General features: G+C 40.8%; 1 protein-coding gene across 1 annotated transcript; it reads right to left on the bottom strand.

The window, feature by feature from the left end:
* Positions 1-9,046: 9,046 nt before the first annotated feature.
* LOC105004115 (olfactory receptor 4D1-like) lies at positions 9,047-9,982 on the bottom strand. The gene has a single exon (XM_010861653.1). The coding sequence runs from the start codon at positions 9,980-9,982 to the stop codon at positions 9,047-9,049; it is 936 nt and encodes a 311-aa protein (XP_010859955.1).
* Between the last annotated feature and the right edge of the window lie 8,891 nt (positions 9,983-18,873).

Raw genomic sequence — 18,873 nt, forward strand, 5'->3', positions numbered from 1 at the left:
TCTTTTCCAATGAGTCAACTCTTCACATGAGGTGGCCAAAGTACTGGAGTTTCAGCTTTAGCATCATTCCTTCCAAAGAAATCCCAGGGCTGACCTCCTTCAGAATGGACTGGTTGGATCTCTTTGCAGTCCAAGGGACTCTCAAAAGTCTTCTCCAACACCACAGTTCAAAAGTATCAATTCTTCGGCGCTCAGCCTTCTTCACAGTCCAACTCTCACATCCATACATGACCACAGGAAAAACCATAGCCTTGACTAGACGAACCTTTGTTGGCAAAATAATGTCTCTGCTTTTGAACATGCTATCTAGGTTGGTCATAACTTTCCTTCCAAGGAGTAAGCGTCTTTAATTTCCTGGCTGCAGTCACCATCTGCAGTGATTTTGGAGCCCAGAAAACTAAAGTCTGACACTGTTTCCACTGTTTCTCCAGCTATTTCCCATGAAATGATGGGACATGTATATTACCATATGTGAAATAGATAGCCAGTCCAAGTTTGAAGCAAGAAAGAGGGCACTCAAAGCCAGTGCACTGGGACAACCCTGAGGGATGGGATGGGGAGGGAGGTGGAAGGGGGTTTAGTATGGGGGACACATGTACACCTGTGGTTGATTCATGTCAATGTATGGCAAAAACCACCACAATATTGTAATTAGCCTCCAGTTAAAATAAATTAATTTTTTAAAAAGATTCAGTATTAATATAGTGATAGAAAACACTTAGAGTCCAACTGATTTGTAGTTAAATTCCAGGTTCTTATTCCTTGAGATTTGACCTAGAATAAGTTACTCAAGCTCTGTTTCAGTTTCCACATCTGTAAGGTGGGAAGAATAATGTTGTCTTTATAGAATGTCTAGGGGTAAAAATGAGATAGCATATAAGGTTCCTAGAACAGTATCTGGAATAATAAATGCTAATCACTGTCCTCTGTGTAGTCTCCTACTCTGAAGACATCCTACCTTCTTAGAGTCTATAATACATTTTTGTACCAGTCATTCCTCATGCGATAGTTAATACATTAAAATGTTAGTGAACTTTTCATATTTCTAGGTTTTTCCTCCACAGTTCAACCATAATGTGCTTGCCTGCCCACAATTCAGCCAACCTATGTCTTGATTCAAAACTTATTTGTGCCCTGAAGTTCTCATGTTTGCTCACAGTCAATGCTCAAAAAACATGGGGTTTGACTCTGAGTACATAAATAATTATAGGGGTGCCCCCTCACTGGTGTGGTGGCTCCTTATTGGGTGAATCCAGGACATACATGGTGTGTGTGCTTAAACATAAGAAGGTGGGGAGAGATTCTCTGCATTAAGAAATGGGTGATGGATCTTGTATGAAGGGGACTGCAAGAGCTGTTCCAAAAGGCACAAATATTTTAGATGTTACTGAATACAAGGAGAGAGACACAGGAAGATATTGAAATAAAAGAAATAGAGTAGACAAAGGAATAAAGAGGATAAGATTAAGGAGGAGAAAGGAAAGGGAATGACAAGGTGGAGGAGCAGGAGTTGGAAGGGAACAAAGGTGAAGAAGGATAGGGAGGTGAGAGGCAGAGGTGACAGTTGAGGGCCAAGTGGCCTCCCCACTTCTCTGCCATGTCTCAGTCCCCTCCGTCACCTGCCTCCTGCAATTTACTGTCTCACCCTTCTGCTTCCATCTGTATCCACTCCAGTCCATCTTCTATATCATTGTCACAAAGACCTTTCTAAACACATATCTGATCCTACCTCATTATAATCTTTTAATGACTATTGAGGAGCCACAGCTTAAAACCCAGACTCTTAGAAATTGCCTAACTTGCTTTGTGGGTTAATTCAGGGTAGGAAAATATACTTACATACGTGTATGCAACTCCCTCTCCGTGTGTGACACCAAGCTCTAAGATGTAGGCTCCATCTACCCTTCTCATCAGTATCCCCATTACCCAAGAATTGGTTGCTGTTCAAGGAATCCATGGTCTCTCGCACATGTCATATGCTTGGTTATTTCTGTAACTTTGGGAATGAATTCTATTTCCTGAAGTACCTTCTGTAACTTTCTCAACTTAGAAGATTCAGATATCACCTTCTCTGTGACTCCTCCATTTCTCCCATGCAGAATTAATCCCTAACTTCTCTGGATTCAAATAATATTTTATAAATATTTCCTTTATATATTTATCATATTGTTGTCCCTTTGAATGAGATTGTAAACTCAATAACTTATTCAACCCAGCACCTACAATAACATCTCTGATTTAGCAGTTGCTAAAAAAGGTTTGCTAACATAATTTATTAGCAGATGATTATGTGATCTTGTTCAGTATGACCATGTGAAGAATTCTGTGGTGTATTCCATTATTATTTGCTTTATGTGATCTTGTTCAGTGTGACCATGTAAAGAATTGTGTAGTGTATTATCATTTGCTCTCAGCATCTACCCTGTAAATCACATGACCAAGTTTTCACTTGGTTGTTGAAAGCCTGGTTTTGTACATGCAACTTGAGGAATCTGTTTTTGATACCTCATTTCCCCTGCATTACTTTCTGAAGCTTTCCTCACACTTCAGCCTTACTATCAAGTCTAAATCTCTTGCTCTTTCTTTGCACTCTCCAGCAAGTGTGTCTGGAAACTTCTTACAGCTGCTCTATCTACAGGTGAGAAAACCCTGGTCTCTTCAGCCTAGACTGGGAGACAGCCTTCAGGTCTTCCATCTTCTTGGAGATCTTTTTTCTGCAGATTTAGCTTCCCAGTCACTACCCATATGTCACCTATACAACAATGGATGTGACCCTTGGGAAGAGGGAATGTCTTTGGGGAGAAACTACTGGACTCAGTTCTGGAAGCAGAATTGGGCTGATTACCGCTGGGGGAAAGGGAGCAATGGGAGTAGTTAAAAAGTTGTTAAATGTCTCAAAAACACATATTCATTAAGGCTTATTCCTTGGGACCAAAATGACAAGGACAATACAATTTTATAGATTTGTAGAATGTAGGATTCTCAGGCCAAGATCTAGAAGGACGAGTCTCTTCAAAAGAAACAGACTCTGGGACTTTTAGAAGAACCCATTTCTTACCCAGTGATTCTCACTGTTGAGACAATGACTTGCAGAGCTTGTTGGAAAACAAATGACTGTGCCCCAGCTCCAGCTTTTCTCATTCTATTGGTCAATGAAAAGGCCAAGATTTTGCATTTGTAACAAGTCCTCAGATGATGCCGATGTCCCTGTTTCCAAGATCACACTTTGAGAACCACAGACTTGCTTCTCAGCACAGGGACTGTTCTCTCTCTCCTAAAATCTTCCAGACAACTGATCTGATTTCTTTCCTTCTTCTTCACCTTCTTCTTCACCTTCTTCTCCTCCTTCTTCCCTTCTTCCTTTTCTTCTACTTTGAAGTGTAATTAATTTTTATTTATGGATAGCCATAGATGGGCAATTGTGTACTATCAATACAATAGAAACTTACTTTTCTGTAAATGTTGTCTTTTATTTTGTCCACCAAAGTCCCAGTATTGACTTACCACCAGTACCCAAGTCTACTACGTCATCTATAAAATGCCAGCATTCTTTACCTGTGAATTCTTACTGACTCTAATACAAGGATTGATATAAGAAACAAATATAATGCTCATTATGAGGAATTGGCCAACCCTGGAATTAATTGAAAACTAAAGTTTTAAAACTGAAGTGCTGTTAAAAAAAACTCATTTCTTAGACAGAGCCCTCTGATTTGCATAGGACTTACAGGTTGGTCTGAATTATTTCCCTGCAAATGTTTATTCCTGGCAAAATAGAGTATCTGCCTTTGGCAGGTGAGAGTATTATGTGAAACTCTTCTACATACAAGAGGTGTAGATTAAAAAAAAAAAATCTTATTTAGAGCTCTAGTCCACTTTGAAATAGAGCCACTAAGAAAAAACTAATAAAATAAAATTGAGTCACTTAGAAAAGCAGCCCTAGTTGATTCTGGGGAAGGGGACAGGATGTGTCCACCTCACTGATTATCATGTGGATGATTTTGATTCAGATTCTGATTTATATTTCAATAAGTGAAACCTGATATGTTCCAGTTTATATTTTCTCCCATTTGGGCACATGTAAGTCTATAAAATGTTCACCAAACTTCATCTATTTACTGCATCCAGCCACCAAAATAATGATTTCCAAACCCCAGAATGGCTGGAATGGAGTCATTATGCTAAAGACCCAGTCATGGACAATGAACTGAGAAAATGATTTTCCTGTGTTTAACACATCTAAGAAACTATGTATTTGTCAGACTTAACTTCAAACTGCTTAATGGATGCAGGATGCATTTAGAAGGTGCTTCATTTACCTCCTCATTAGGGAGCCCAGCATCACTGATGATTAAGATTTCTCCCCTTGTGATGGTCCATTTTATGTGTCAGCTTGACTAGTCTATAGGTCTCAGTTATGTAAACATAGTCTAAGTGCTGCTGGGAAGATATTTTATAGATATGATTGATTCTATTGCATAATCTGTTGGTTTTATTTGTTTATTTATTAGAATCAGTTGGTTTTATGTAAAGGAGACCACTCTAGCTAATCTAGACATGCCCGATTCAATAAGTTAAAGGGTCTTAAGAGCAGGACACGGGTTTCCTTGAAGAAGATGAAATTCTGGACTGCAGCTTTATACCTAAGAGCTCCAGCCTGCCCTTCCTGTTGGCCAGCCTACATGTTTCATACTTACCTTGCCAGTCTCACAATCAGGTAAGGAATTCCTTGCAAGAAATTTCCCTTATTCTCTCTCTGTCTCCATGGCATGTGGCTTATTTTGAGCTGAAAACAATCACGGCTCAAAAGACTCAGGGAGAAACCTTGAGCTTTTCCTTCAACTGCCTAAAGAATTTAGATAGAGGACCTGTTCCCATAATAAAGCTCTCATCAGAGACACGTGCAAAGAATGTGGCATAAGTGTGAGTGGGGGTGGGGGTGGGGAAACAGGGCCTAGGGGTCAGTGTCCACTCTGTGTTCCAATGTCTCTACATGGCCCAACAAATATTTACTTTTCAAACACTTTCTTTTCCATCTCTATGTGAATTGTCTTTCTCCCTTTGCAAGTCCTACACCCCTTTCTCCAATACCCTCTTTTGTCTGTAGCTAAAGATGGTGTTTAAGGTGAAGGTTTCAGCCATTTTTATGGGTTACTCAGTTTGCCTGGGTCTCTCCCATGTGTACATGTTCTCAAATCTTGCTTGACTTTTTCCCGTTAAACTGTCTCATGTCAATTTCCTTTATAGTTTCAGCAGGAGAACCTGTAAGGGTAAAGGCAAATTTTTCTTCCTTCCCAACATTTCCATATCATACTGTAACTGAAAGTGGTGTCTGGCTGCTCGTTACTGAAAAGTCAATGAAGAGGCAAGATTGGTGGAAAGGCAAGTTTGCTTTACTTCGGATACTGGCAACTGGTGGGGGTGGGAAAAAGAAGGAGCACTTCTACTCAAAGGCCAACTGCCTCCCCCCTCAACAAGAGCTTTTATAGGTAGAAAGAGGGACCTACAAAGAGAAACAGCAAGTCAACTCTGACAGTCATCTTCCAATTGGTCATATGGTGTTCTGAAAAGTGTCATTTTGATTATTTTAGGTACAATCAATCTTCAGTTCCAGAATCTGTCTGTTTCCATTTTCTTGAGGCCAATTCTTGGAATTGTGGCAGGTTATGTCATGGCTTCAGTCTGGTCATAACTTCTTCCACATGGCAGAGATTTTAGTATCTACAAGATAGCTCACAGGATATGGCTCAGAAAATTATTTATAGGTCCTTGACTATGCTTAATGACTAATATATAATTATTTATTCTTTTTGGACTGTTTTCCTTTGTTTCTATATTTTCTCACTTCTCTGATTAAACTTATTATTCTTTGGCTAAAGTTTTTCCACTAACAAAAGACAGGCAAAGGACATGGAGGGCAAGGACTAGGGTCCTGCTCCATTTCTGTACTGGTTCTGTTCCTTTAGCAGAACCCTGACTGATACACCACTTTTAATGGATCATATATGAAGTAAACCGCATCAGCAAGTTTGTTAAGGTCTTTCACTTACACTTAAATCATCCCTGAGTTCAGTTATAAATACAAGTGGGATGGCAAAATCAAGAAATTAATGAGGCTGAGAAGAAGGGAAGTACTCTCTGGACCATAATATTTTTTCTGGATCATAATTAATCTACCATCACTGGAATGACTTACAGCCTTCCATCAACAACTTTTAAGAGCGTTGCTTTCACTAATCATATAAATAAAATAACTGAAGAGTAGCATTTGACCTGATAGTTCATTATTCATTTAGGATCAATAAATTTTGAGTTGAGTCAAATTCACATCATAAACACAGCAGAACTTCCATCAGAGATGTCTTAAAGGTATAAATTCTCATGTAAAGAGCTGTATTCATTGAGGCTTCTGTTTGGGATGATCAGATCAGTTGTTTTGTCAGAAGATCCCTGAATGCCAGTTGGGAATATGGTCAATTTGGGAAGATGGCCAATTTGGAAAGATGGCCTGGACTGTTTCTCTGGAGCTATTTAGTATCTCTAGATAAAATCCTTCTGATTGTTGTGTAAAGACTTAGATACTGGAGCTCTGCATAAGGATGGGAAAGAGCCCACTGGCCTGCATGTGTACCATCTACTTCACCTTAGGTTCACTGGGCCCACTTAACATGTTAATGTTACTTATCATTTCCTTTAGGCATTTGATTTTATGACCCTGTCCATGACAAACTTTGTTCCTTGTCAAGATTTCTGACTCTCATGTCTACCATCCTGCAACCAGGGGCTTCTGCCATGTGGCAGACACTGTTGATTGTCATTTTCAATCCCCTTCTTTCTGGATGAAATAACCAGCCATTCACTTCCCATCCTTCCCTGTAGACTGGGGTGACCATATGACCCAAGTTTCTGGCCAACAAGTCATAAGGGAATTCTGCTGGAATGCAGGAATGGAACTAGAAAAAGAATTCACCCCAGGTTTTTTAGAAAAAGTACATGAATGCCCTTCTTCCTTCTTGCTGAACTATTTGGATATAAAGGTATGATAATTGTAGTTTTAATAGCCACATTGCCATCATGATGGGAAAGACAGGGAATTATAGAGCAGCCAACCCAGGCCCCTAAAATGTTAGAACTGAAGAATTAACCAACTCTAGAATTGCCTATTCTCTGCTTCCCTGGTGGCTCAGAGGGTAAAGTATCTGTTTGCATTGCAGGAGACTGGGTTCGATCCCTGGGTCAGGAAGATCCCCTGGAGAAGGAAATGGCAACCCACTCCAGTGTTCTTGCCTGGAAAATCCCATGGATGGAGAAGCCTGGTAGGCTACAGTCCATGGGGTCGCAAAGAGTCGTGAGTGACTTCACTTCTTCACTTCTAATCTTTATAAGTGAGATAATCTCATTCTTTAAGCCATCATGATTTGGATGTTGTGATTTGCAATCAACAGCATCCTATGTGTATATATTTCAAAGAGGACTATCATAGTGTCCAAAAGAACTCACATCCTCCCATAGAGATGTGTGTCGTATGTTTAGTATCACATTTTATAAGGCATGTGGTCATATGACAGTAAATATAGAGGAGATGGTCAGTATGTTGGAATCAGGAAACCTGTCACAATGGGAACAATTGAATGAATGTAGATGCTGCGTCTGGAGAAGAGACAAATTAGAAGATGAGAAAAGTATTGTCAAATATTTAAAGGACTTTACCATGAATGGGAAAACACTGTTCTGTGGGACCTCCCAGATCAAACATGACAGAGTTTATTTTCTCTCCTGTCATCTCACCCACTGTGAATGGGGAGAAATGTGTGAAATGGGGCAGGGAAGTATAAGTGAAGAAAGGATGAATTCGAAGCTGCCATGATGGGCTGGAGAGCCTATAGCTTTTATTTCCTAGATGTGATTATTGCTGGGAGGGAAGCAGAAACAAGAAAATGTTCTTATTATCTTCTTAACTTTGGAGCAATGTTATACATTGCCCAAGATGTTAACAAAGGGAAACATACCTCAAAGAGATGGGGTATATAAATACTGGTTACACAGCGACAAATGAAAAGATTTGAACTTGAAAGGGAAAGAACAGGGTGCAAGAAAAAGCAGAAATGCTTATCTGAATAGGATAATGTCTAGGTGCTAAGAGGATTTAAAGATGAATACAGCTCAATCCTCAACCCCAAGAAAGCCCTCATTCCAGGGTAGGAAGTCAAAAAGAAAGGCAAAACCCCATGAGGTTGGCAGCTTTGGACTGAACCCATACCTAAATCAGGATCACTAATAGACGTGGCCCTGCCCTCTCTGGCTTTGGTTCCCCAACCATACTACAGCATCCTCTTCTTAGCCATATCATGCAAGTGATGTAAAGATTGTGTGCAGAAAGCAAAATAGTTCTGATTATCCAAGGAGCATTTGGTAGAAAAGGAACAAATCAAAGGAAAATACTCTTATGGGAAATATTTAGACAATATTAAAAATGAAAAAAGTTATGTAATAAAAACTCATTGTTTATGAAAAAATATTAAAAATAAGACTACTTCCAAAATACCACCATGGAAAATGAGGCATAGAGGCAGGGAACAGAAAAAAAAATGTGATTGCTCTAGAATTCAGATGAAAGTGTAGGCCATTCTTCACAGATATTCATCCACAGATGAGGAATTCTCCAAGTTTTCCCTTGTGATTATATCAGACCCTGAATTTCAAATTCCATCCACATCTCCTGCCTCGAAACTTGGAGTCAGAGGAACCGTCTATTGACCAGGCTCTGCCCCTCACTTGCTCTTTTTTGTTGAGCAAGTCAGTTCTCTCTGAGTTTTTTCACTTGCAAACTGTTTAATATAATAATAATATATCCACTGTCAGTCTTCTGAGAATGAGACAGAAGTGTAAAAGTGCCTAAACACAACACCTGACACAGGAGAAGTTCTGTAGAAATACTAGCTTAATCTCAACTGCCACACTCAATAAATATTTTTCATTGTTTCTCACATGGAAAAACAAAAGTTCAGAGGGAAGATCTGTCATTTAAAGTCAACCTATTTTAATTTCACTTCCTGCTGGAAATCACTAGGCGCTTGCCTAATCTATTCATGGCTGCCTGCATCTCCCGGTTCCTCAGGGTGTAGATGATGGGATTGAGCATGGGGGTCAAGACAGTGTAGCTGATGGACACAGTCTTGTCCATGAGGAATGAAGTGAATGGCCGGGCATAGATACAGATACAGGGAATGAAGATCATAGACACAACGATGATGTGAGTGATGCGGGTGGAAGCTGCCTTCCTCCTCGCCTGCCCAGACTGAGACCGCAGCATCACCAGGATGACAGTATAAGAGATCAGAAGGAGGAGGAACCAGATGAGGACCAGCATCCCACTGTTAGAGATCATAAGGAACTCCAGGAGGGAGGTGTCTGTGCAGGCAAGCCTCAGCATTTGTGGAATGTCACAGTAGAAGTTATCCAGGGTGTTGGGGCCACAAAAAGGCAGTGGGAGCATCAGAACCAGCTGGACAATGGAGTGGACAAAGCCCCCTACCCAGGCAGCCACCACCAGCCCCACACACACTCGAGTGTTCATGATGATGATGTAGTGGAGAGGCCGGGAGATGGCTATGTAGCGGTCATAGGCCATCACTGAGAGGAAGAAGACAGTCCCACCTCCCAAGAGGTGGAAAAAGAAGATCTGGGCCATGCAGCCATGGTAGGAGATGGTCTTGGTCTCATGCAAGAAGTCCACTAACATCTTTGGAGAAGTGACTGTGGAATAGCAGAGGTCTATGACAGCAAGATTTCGCAGCAGGAAATACATAGGTGTGTGGAGCCTGGAATCAGAGGTCACTGTGATCATGATGAGGAGGTTTCCCATGACAGTGGTAGTGTAGACTAGCAGAAACACCAGAAACAAGAAGAGCTGGAGCTCCTGAGTCTGTGAGAGCCCCAGGAGGACAAATTCTGACACCCACGTGAGGTTCCCTGATGCCATGGTGTCTTCTCCATACACCTAAGTAACACAAACGACAGACCTCTGTCTGAAGTTGCTGCTCATCTTTCAAGTGCTCAGGGGCTCAAAATGATTTGTCCAAGTCCAGAAGATGAACATTCTCATGTGCATATCATAATACCGGGTGCTGATCTAAGTAGTCCTTCTCTAGACAGGTCACTAATTGGTGCTGGAATACATATTCATGAAATAGCTTAAGGCTGTCAAAAGACACATGCAACCTGCCTTTCAAATATTCAGTGTGACATAGTGGTAGCAAGACACTTGGAGTCCAATAGAAACAGTCAAAATTTCAAGCTTCTACATCCTTGAGATTTGACCTTCAGCAAGTCACTTAATCTGAGTCCTAGGTTCTACATCTATAAGAAAATGTTTTCCCTATGAATTGTCTAGGGAATTAAATAAAATAACACATAAATTTCATAGAACAGTATCTGGAATAATAAATGGCAATCAGTCTTCTCTGTACAGTCTCTTACTCTAAAGCCCTCCTCCCTTTTTCCAGTCTTTAATATCAATACATTTTTGTACCAGTAGTTTTTCATGTAACAGTTAACACATCATAACTTTAACAAACATTTCATTTGTCTATGATTTTCCTCCACTATTGAACCATACTGTGTTACAGACATAGGTCTTGATTTCACAATTTGTATCCTTGCTCATAGTGCATGATAGGTACCTGATGTTAACTGCTTTGGTTGTTCAGTTGCTAAGTCATGTCCAACTCTTTGTGACCCTGTGGACTGCAGCATGCCAGGCTTCGTTGTCCTCCACTATCTCCCGGAGTTTGCTCAAATTCATGTCCATTGAGTCAGTAGTGCTATCTAACCATCTCATCCTCTGCTGCCCCTTCTCCTTTTATTTTCAATCTCTCCCAGAATCAGATTCTCTGGGTGCATGAAAAGCTACTGTATGTGCAGGTCCTGGAAGGGGAGCCTCTGGACACAGTTGCACCCTGGGATATTTCATTTCTCCCCATCCCCAGCAGTAGGTGGCTCCTTACTGGGTAAGGCCCCCCAGATCACAGGTAGATACAAGAGTCAGAGGAGTAACTACCTCATTAGTGGAGAAACAAATGATGCATATATTGCTTCAAGACTAGAACTCTTCTGAAAGGACAGCAATTCCAGAAAATTATATTGAATCCAAGGGTAGAAGAGAAAAAATGTTGAAAAAAATGGAAATAGATGAAAACTCTAAAGGAAGGAAGCAAACTATAAGGGAGGAAAATAGGGGAATAAAATTAGTGAAGGAAGGAGAGATGGGGTGAAGGAAGGAGAGATGAAAGATGGTGGGTCAAGGGAGGAAATACAAAGGTGAAGAAGAACTCTCAGGGTGAGAGATAGAGGTGACAGGTGAGGGTCAAGTGTTCTCCTCTCTCCCTGCCTCATCTCAGCCCCACTCTCTCCCACCTGACCTCATGCATTCCATTATTGATCAGAGATCACTCCCTTCTTATTTTTCACTTCGATTTGCTTTCACTTCACTCTTCCTTCTACAAAGCTGTCCATGAGACCTTTCTAAATGCTGATCCAATCACTTCCCCCCTCACATCTTATAGTGATGCTCACCAGAGCCCCTTAGAAGCCACATCCAATATTTTGCAGGTCAAGTCAGGGTAGAATCACATACTTACACTTGTACATGCAACTCAGCTTGTCATATAGGGCTATAAAACATAACCTCCAGATGCCTTTCTAATCAATATCCCCACCTCTGATTATAGTCTCAAACATGATAACATATTTATTCATTTCCATGTTTGTTTCCTGGAATTTTCTCCCTACCATCTCATCTCAACCTTAGAAAAGCCCACCTTACCCTCTCCGTCACTCCTATCAGCATTTCTCCCTTGCAGAAAAAAATCCTATTGCTCAAGTTTCTTTAAACATTTAAAGCATACCCCAATAATGTTTATCATCATTTGTTTCCTTTTTCAGCTTCTCCCCTAAACCAACTGTATCATGATTTCAGTGTCTTAGTAACCTCAGAAATTGGAAGAGCAACTCTGATAACAGCACATGCTCAGTGAATGTTGCCAAATAATGTATTAAGTAGGTGATGGATTATGTGTAGTATTTTTAGTGATTTTAAGTATCCTGTTTCTTGTCTCATGAAGCAAGTTCTATGCTTGGTTGCTGAAATTCCTAGGGTTTACATGTAACATGAACCCTCTGTATTAACAGCATAGTGCCCCCTCCAAATTACTTCCCAAGGCTCTCCTCTTTTTTAGACTTAGTACTATCAAGTCTATGAAACTGGCTTATTCTCCTCACCTTCTAGCAGGTGTTTTTAAAAACCTAACTACAATTTTCCTATCAGCAGGCATGGAAATCCTCAGGCTCTCACCTTCCTTCAGCCCCAAGTGGAAGAAGAGAGTTCATGTCTTACACTTTCTGGGAGGTCCTCTCCATGCAGTCTCATAGCTTCCTGATCTCTGCCATCACTCACACACATGACTCATGGGCATGGCCTTGGGGAAGAGGGGATCTCCTCAGGGAGAAATAATTGGACTGGGCTCAGGAAGCAGAGCTGGAATGAGTCCTGCTGGGGATGAGGGAACAATGGGACCTGTTAATAAGTTTCTAGGTCTCTCAAAAGTATTATTTGAAAGGCCATCTTGAAGCCAAAAAACAAAGAAGTAATCAAAAACAAATAATAGAAGCCCCACGAAACAAAAACAAACAAAAACCCACCAAAGACACTGAAAATTGTGGAGGTTCATGACATGTTTGATAGGATATCAAGATCAGGAAGAACAGAACCTCTCCAAAAGAATCAAAATCTCTGGGCATTTTGGAAGGACCCATTAGATCACCTAGAATGGATATAAAGACTCAGAAATGCCCACACAGAATTTTTGATGCAGTAGATCTTAGTTGGAGCATGAAAATTTGCATTTCAAACAAGTTTTCAGGTGATGATGATGATGCTTCTCTGAAACCACAGTTTGAGACCAGCTGACCCTGACTTTCACTGCTTTCTGTCAGCACGGTGTTGGTGGTTTAGGCCCTAAGTCATGTCCGACTCTTGTGACCCTATGGACTATGGCCCACCAGGCTCCTCTACCCATGGGATTTTCCAAGCAACAATACTGGAGTGAGTTGCTATTTCCTTCTCCAGGGAATCTTCCCAACCCAGGAATTGAACCTGGGTCTCCTGCAGGCAGATTCTTTACCCACTGAGCCACCAGGGACGCTCATCAGCACAGTGGACAGTTCTTTCTCATATTATCAAAACAACTTGATTGATAGCTTACTTTAAAAAAATTAATTGATCTTAATTTGGATGATATCATAGGTGGGAAAATGTTTGTTTACTAACTACATTGGAAACAAATCCTGTAAACTCTTTCATTTTGTCAACCAGATCCCAAGATCGATTTCTCATCCATATGCAATTATTGCACCATCTTAAAACTTTAACTCAGATGACCATTATATCTACTACTGCGGGCAGGAATCACTTAGAAGAAATGGAGTAGCCATCATGGTCAACAAAAGAGTTCAAAATGCAGTGTTGCTGCTGCTAAGTTGCTTCAGTCGTGTCCGACTCTGTGTGATCCCATAGACGGCAGCCCACCAGGCTCCTCCGTCTACGGGATTTTCCAGGCAAGAGTACTGGAGTGGGGTGCCATTGCCTTTTCCAAAATGCAGTACTTGGATGCAATCTCAAAAACGACAGAATGATCTCTGTTCATTTCCAAGGCAAACCATTCAATATCACAGTAGTCCAAGTCTATGCCCCAACCAGTAACGCTGAAGAAGCTGGAGTTGAACTGTTCTATGAAGACCTACAAGACCTTTTAGAACTAACACCCAAAAAAGATGTTCTTTTCATTATAGGGGACTGGAATGCAAAAGTAGGAAGTCAAGAAATACCTGGAGTAACAGGCAAATTTGGCCTTGGAATACGGAATGAAGCAGGGCAAAGACTAATAGAGTTTTGCCAAGAGAATGCACTGGTCATAGCAAACACCCTCTTCCAACAACACAAGAGAAGACTCTACACATGGACGTCACCAGATGGTCAACACCGAAATCAGATTGATTATATTGTTTGCAGCCAAAGATGGAGAAACTCTATACAGTTAGCAAAAACAAGACCAGAAGCTGACTGTGGCTCAGATCATGAACTCCTTATTGCCAAATTCAGACTTAAATTGAAGAAAGTAGGGAAAACCACTAGACCATTCAGGTATGACCTAAATCAAATCCCTTATGATTATACAGTGGAAGTGAGAAATAGATTTGAGGGCCTGGATCTGATAGGTAGAGTGCTTGATGAACTATGGAATGAGGTTCGTGACATTGTACAGGAGACAGGGATCAAGACCATCCCTATGGAAAAGAAATGCAAAAAAGCAAAATGGCTGTCTAGGGAGGTCTTACAAAGAGCTGTGAAAAGAAGAAAAGCAAAAAGCAAGGGAGAAAAGGAAAGATATAAGCATCTGAATGCAGAGTTCCAAAGAATAGCACGAAGAGATAAGAAAGCTTTCCTCAGGGATCAGTGCAAAGAAATAGAGGAAAACAACAGAATGGGAAAGACTAGAGATCTCTTCAAGAAAATTAGAGATACCAAGGGAACATTTCATGCAAAGATGGGCTCAATAAAGGACAGAAATTGTATGGACCTAACAGAAGCAGAAGATATTAAGAAGAAGTGGCAAGAGTACACAGAAGAACTGTACAAAAAAGATCTTCACGACCCAGATAATCACGATGGTGTGATCACTGACCTAGAGCCAGACATCCTAGAATGTGAAGTCAAGTGGGTCTTAGGAAGCATCGCTATGAACAAAGCTAGTGGAGGTGATGGAATTCCAGTTGAGCTATTTCAAATCCTGAAAGATGATGCTGTGAAAATGCTGCACTCAATATGCCAGCAAATTTGGAAAACTGAGCAGTGGCCACAGGACTGGAAAAGGTCAGTTTTCATTCCAATCCCAAAGAAAGGCAATGCCAAAGAATGCTCAAACTACTGCATAATTGCACTCATCTCGCACGCTAGTATACTACTGTTAAGTCGCCTCATCGTGTCCGACTCTGTGCGACCCAAGAGACAGCAGCCCACCAGGCTCCCCCATCTCCGGGATTCTCTAGGCAAGAACACTGGAGCGGGTTGCCATTTCCTTCTCCAATGCATGAAAGTGAAAAGTGAACGAGAAATCACTCAGTCGTGTCCGACTCCTAGCGACCCCATAGACTGCAGCCTACCAGGCTCCTCCGTCCATGGGATTTGCCAGGCAAGAGTACTGGAGTGGGGTGCCACTGCCTTCTCCAATGCTCAAAATTCTCCAAGCCAGGCTTCAGCAATACATGAACCGTGAACTTCCAGACGTTCAAGCTGGTTTTAGAAAAGGCAGAGGAACCAGAGGCCAAATTCCAACATCCGGTGGATCATCGAAAAAGCAAGAGAGATCCAGAAAAACATCTATTTCTGCTTTATTGACTATGCCAAAGCCTTTGACTGTGTGGATCACAATAAACTGTGGAAAATTCTGAAAGAGATGGGAATCCCAGACCACCTGACCTGCCTCTTGAGAAACCTATATGCAGGTCAGGAAGCAACAGTTAGAACTTGACATGGAACAACAAACTGATTCCAAATAGGAAAAGGAGTACGTCAAGGCTGTATATTGTCACCCTGATTATTTAACTTCTATGCCGAGTACATCATGAGAAACGCTGGGCTGGAAGAAGCACAAGCTGGAATCAAGATTGCTGGGAGAAATAATCACCTCAGATATGCAGATGACACCACCCTTATGGCAGAAAGTGAAGAGGAACTCAAAAGCCTCTTGATGAAAGTGAAAGTGGAGAGTGAAAAAGTTGGCTTAAAGCTCAACATTCAGAAAATGAAGATCATGGCATCTGGTCCCATCACTTCATGGCAAATAGATGGGGGAAATAGTGCAAACAGTGTCAAACTTTATTTTTGGGGGCTCCAAAATCACTGCAGATGGTGATTGCAGCATGAAATTAAAAGACCCTTACTCCTTGGAAGGAAAGTTATGACCAACCTAGATAGCATATTCAAAAGCAGAGACATTACTTTGCCAAAAAAGTTCCATCTAGTCAAGGCTATGGTTTTTCCAGTGGTCATGTATGTATGTGAGAGTTGGACTCTGAAGAAAGCTGAGCACTGAAGAATTTATGCTTTTGAAGTGTGGTGTTGGAGAAGACTCCTGAGAGTCGCTTGGACTGCAAGGAGACCCAACCAGTCCATTCTGAATGAGATCAGCCCTGGGATTTCTTTGGAAGGAATGATGCTAAAGCTGAAACTCTGGTACTTTGGCCACCTCATGCAAAGAGTTGACTCATTGGAAAAGACTCTGATGCTGGGAGGGATTGGGGGCAGGAGGAGAAAGGGATAACAGAGGATGAGATGGCTGGATGGCATCACTGACTCGATGGACATGAGTTTGAGTGAACTCCAGGAGTTGGTGATGGACAGGGAGGCCTGGCGTGCTGAGATTCATGGGGTCACAAAGAGTTGGACATGACTGAGTGAATGAACTGAACTGAACTGAAAATTCTAGTACTCTTTATATATGAATTAGTACTCAATGAGATCCTTCCTTTCATATAAGCACTCTTACAGGAAATGTTTGTATTTTCTTAATATGATGAACTGTTAACAATTGGAATTACTGGCTTCATAACCTCGGTGAACAATAAAAACTAATATTTCTTAAATAGCTTTCTGTTCTACATGAGATTCCCGGTTGGTCTGAATTCTTTTGAAATAAATATTTATGCTTAGCAAAATGTAATCCCTCTGGAATATTAAAAAATGTGAAGCTCTGTTTTTTCCCCCCCAGGTGGTGCTAGTGGTAAAGAAACCACCTGCCAATGCAGGAGACAAGAGACATGGGTCTGATCCCTGAATCAAGATCTCCTGAAGATCCCCTGGAGAAAACTAAGATCATGGCATCTGGTCCCATCACTTCATGGCAAATAGATAGGGAAATAATGGAAACAGTGACAAACTTAATTTTCTTGGGCTCCAAAATTACTGCAGATGGTGACTGCATCTATGAAATTAAAAGACACTTGCTCCTTGGAAGAAAAACTATGACCAACCTAGACAGCATATTAAAAAGCAGAGACATTACTTTGCCGATGAAGGTCCATCCAGTCAAAACTATGGTTTTTCCATTAGTCATGTATGGATGTGAGAGTTGGACTATAAAGAAAGCTGAGTGTCAAATAATTGATGCTTTTGAACTCTGGTGTTGGAGAAGACTCTTGAGAGTCCTTTGGACTGCAGGGAGATCCAGCCAGTCCATCCTAAAGGAAATCAGTATTCAATATTCATTGGAAAGACTGATGCTGAACCTGAAACTCCAATACTTTGGCCACCTGATGCAAAGAACTGACTCCTTGGAAAAGACCATATGCTCAGAAAGATTGAGGGCAGGAGGAGAAGGGAGTGATAGAGGATGAGGTGGTTGGATGGTATCCCTGACTCAATGGACATGAGTTTGAGTAAACTCTGGGTATTGGTGATGGACAGGGAAGCCTGGCATGCTGCAGTCCATGGGGTCACAAAGAGTCGGACTCAACTGAATGACTGAACTGAACAGCTGTCTTCTTTGGAGAAATGTCTGTTTAGTTCTTTGGCCCACTTTTGATTGGGTCATTCATTTTCTGGTATTGAGTGGCATGAGCTGCTTGTATATTTTGGAGGTTAATTCTTTGTCAGTTATTTCATTTGCTATTATTTTCTCCCATTTTGAAGGCTGCCTTTTCTTCTTGCTTATAGTTTCCTTTGCTGTGCAAACGCTTTTAAGTTTAATTAGGTCTCATTTGTTTATTTTTGCTTTTGTTTCTATTACTCTGGGAGGTGGATCATAGAGGATCTTGCTGTGATTTATGTCAGAGAGGGTTCTACCTATGTTTTCCTCTAAGAGTTTTATAGTTTCTGGTCTTACATTTAGATATTTAATCCACTTTTAATTTATTTTTGTGTTTGGTGTTAAAAAGTGTTCTGGATTCATTCTTTTACAAGCAGTTGACCAGTTCTCCTAGCACCACTTGCTAAAGAGATTTTCTTTTCTCCATTGTATATTTTTGCCTCCTTTGTCAAAGATAAGGTTTGCATAGATGTGTGCTCACTCTCAACACTACTATTTAACATAGTTTTGGAAGTCCTAGCCACAGCAATCAGATAAGAAAAAGAAACAAAAGGAATCCAGATTTGAAAATAAGAAGTAAAACTCTCACTGTTTGCAGATGACCTAATCCTCTACATGGAAATCCCTAAAGATACTACCAGAAAATCACTGGAGCTAATCAATAAATACAGTAAAGTTGCAGCATATAAATTTAAACACAGAAATCCCTTGCATTCCTATACACTAACAGTGAAGAAACATAAAGAGAAATTAAGGAAAGAATCCCATTTACCATTGCAACAAAAAGAATAAAATACTTAGGAATAAATTTACCTAAGGAAGCAAAGACCTATATATATAAAACTATAAAACACTGATGAAAGATATCAAAGATGACATAAGTAGATGGAGAAATATACCATGTTCATGTTTGGGAAAAATCAATGTAGTGAAAATGAGTATACTACACAAAGCAATATATAGATTCAATGCAATCCCTATCAAGATACCAATGGTACTTTTCACACAACTTGAACAAACAATTTCACAATTTGTATCAGATCATATCAGATCAGATCAGTCACTAAGTCGTGTCCCACTCTTTGCGACCCCATGAATCACAGCACGTCAGGTCTCCCGGTCCATCACCAACTCCTGGAGTTCACTGAGACTCACATCCATTGAGTCAGTGATGCCATCGAGCCATCTCATCCTCTGTCGTCTCCTTCTCCTCCTGCCCCCAATCCCTCCC

The sequence above is a fragment of the Bison bison genome, unplaced genomic scaffold (genome assembly GCF_000754665.1).
Source record: "Bison bison bison isolate TAMUID 2011002044 unplaced genomic scaffold, Bison_UMD1.0 scf7180017864472, whole genome shotgun sequence".
Lineage (NCBI taxonomy): Eukaryota > Metazoa > Chordata > Mammalia > Artiodactyla > Bovidae > Bison > Bison bison.

What these genes read in the sequence shown, in the direction of transcription:
- LOC105004115 (XM_010861653.1), bottom strand. Translation starts at nt 9,982, where the DNA reads ATGGCATCAGGGAACCTCACGTGGGTGTCAGAATTTGTCCTCCTGGGG.